The 2318-nt window shown below is 65.2% G+C and overlaps 1 protein-coding gene across 1 annotated transcript; it reads left to right on the top strand.

Annotated features, from left to right (window-relative positions):
- Nucleotides 1-374: 374 nt before the first annotated feature.
- On the top strand, nt 375-2234 carry LinJ_03_0970 (aminoalcohol phosphotransferase, putative; the record flags this gene model as incomplete). Its single annotated transcript, XM_003888418.1, has 1 exon — nt 375-2234. One exon carries the CDS (start codon nt 375-377, stop codon nt 2232-2234), a length of 1860 nt encoding a protein of 619 aa, XP_003888467.1.
- Nucleotides 2235-2318: the final 84 nt, after the last annotated feature.

Genomic DNA, 2318 nt, shown 5'->3' on the forward strand with positions numbered 1-2318 from the left:
TCTGTCTGTCCGCCTGCCAGCACGCACACATGCTCGGTACGTGTGCACGGCGAGCTGCTGTGACTAAACCGACCCGCCCAACTCGCTCTCCTCTCCTTGGCCCCCGCCCCCTCCCTCCCCCGCACTTGGGCAGCTGGCTTGAGTTTGCTTGACGGCTCGTTCCGCCGTTGCCGTGTTGCCAAGAAGCTCGCCTGATACACACAGGCACGCACGTTACCATCACCACCACCCTCTCTCTATCGCTCGCTCGCCTCGTGAGGCATCCCGGGATATTTTTGTGCGGGGCGGGGCAGTCACGCCAACTGAAATGCTGTTATCCTCACACACACAGCACACACGCTGTCGTCGCGGCCCCCTCGCCCTTGACGCGCACGATGTTCTCCTACCTACCCGCAGATGCCAAGGAGAAGCTAGCGCTCTACGTCTACCGCAGCGAGGACCGCAGCTATCTCTACAACCACATGTGGCGGCCGCTGTGCCGAAAGGTGGTGGATTACCTGCCGGTGTGGCTGGCGCCGAACATCATTACCGTCGCCGCCCTCGCGTTCGTGGGCACCACCCATGGCCTTCTAGCGTACTACATGCCGAAGTTGACGGTCAGCGGCGAGCACTACCTCACCTGCAGCGAGACGGGCACGACACCCCTGCAGTTGGTGGAGTGTCCGCCGCCGCCGCCGCCGCCGGCGTTTGTGTTCGTTCTTGCGGCGGTCGCGCTTTTCCTCTACCAGCTCCTCGACAACCTCGACGGGCATCAAGCGCGCCGCACCGGCACCTCGAGTCCGCTGGGGATGCTCATGGACCACGGCTGCGACGCCGTTAACTGCATCATCGGCGCTCTGTCTGTTGCAACGGCGGTGTCGGCCGGGCCGTCCTGGAAGACGTGGCTGATTGTGCTCAACACGGTCATCACGTTTTTCCTGAACACCTGGGAGGAGTACTACCGTGGCGTGCTCGTGCTACCCGTCATCAACGGCCCCAACGAAGGCATCCTCATTGCGATCGGCGTCTACCTGTGGACAGCGTGGGTAGGGGGGCCGCAGTGGTGGTACAAGAACGCGATCGAGGTGCCGTCTCGGTGGTTGCCGCAAGTACTGCGTCAGCCAGCCCCGCAGGCGGCCGTCGACATTGAGGCGATGGTGCTGCGGACGGTCTGTCCGTACCTGACGTGGCACGAGGAGGACGCTGACGGCTTTGCGATACTGCCGTTCCTCTTCAATCTCAACTGCACCGCAGCCTACCGCGCCGACCCGCCGCACCCGACGCGCATCCTCCTCGCTGGCAACCCGCTTACGGCGCAGCACGGGGAGGACGTGCTCGGCAGGGTCTGGAGCGGCCACAGTGTTCTCCAGCGCGCTGTCCTGCGCCTCTACGGCAGCGGCAAGCCGGTCCTAAGCGTGCGCTACAACACCCTCGCCGTCGCCCTCATGACGGTCGGTGCCGCGGTCACGAGCGCTGGCAACGTCTACCAGGTCTACCGCGCCATTCGCCGCACGCCGGCGGCGGAGCTGGAGAAGTTCGGCGGCCGGCGCTTCAGCATCCGTTTTCCTTTCCTGCACGCCCTCTCACGCCTCGTCCCGCTCGTCGTCGTCACGTTCACGGCGAGCGCGTGGCTTCTCACCTCGAACGATGACATTTTCCGGCGGCACCCGCGCATCTTCTGTTGGACGGTGGGACTGCTCTATACGAAGCTGGCCATACATCTCATGCTGGCGCACCTCTGCAGCGCCGAGTTCCTCCCCTTCCGCCGCACCCTCGCGCCGTTCGTGCTCCTCGGCGTACACGTCTGGCTCACCTATGTGCGCAACGTCAGTCAACTGCGGCGGCAGCAGCAGCAGCAGCACAGTGGGCGAGCTGGTGTTAGCGGTGATGGCGGCAACGGTGGTGGTGCGAGTTGGACTGCGCTGCCGTACACCGTCAGCGGTAGCGCAACTCGCAGTGACGCGTGGCCGAGCCGCGGCGCGGGCAGCGCCGCCTCCAGCGACACCCACTCCGACTACGCCTACAACCTCGATGAGGAGCTCGCTCTGTACGAGTTGTTTGCGCTGTCTACCGTGACCTTCGCCCACCTGGCCTGGAGCGTCGTGCGGGAGACGGCGGCGTTACTGCAGGTACCCATATTTACAGTTCCGCGCGAGAAGCAGAAGGCGCTGCGCGCCGCCATGGAAGCGACCCGGCCCGCCAAGGCGACGGCAACGTTGGCGGCGTCGCCCGGCAAGCTTCGGAAGGGCAAGTAGTCGGCTGAGCCCATCCTCCGCCGCCTCCTCCTCCGCCTGCATACATCCATCGCGGTCTGGGATAGCAGGCGCGGAGGCGCGAAG

This window comes from Leishmania infantum, contig 19 (assembly GCF_000002875.2).
Source record: "Leishmania infantum JPCM5 WGS CACT00000000 data, contig 19, whole genome shotgun sequence".
NCBI lineage: Eukaryota > Euglenozoa > Kinetoplastea > Trypanosomatida > Trypanosomatidae > Leishmania > Leishmania infantum.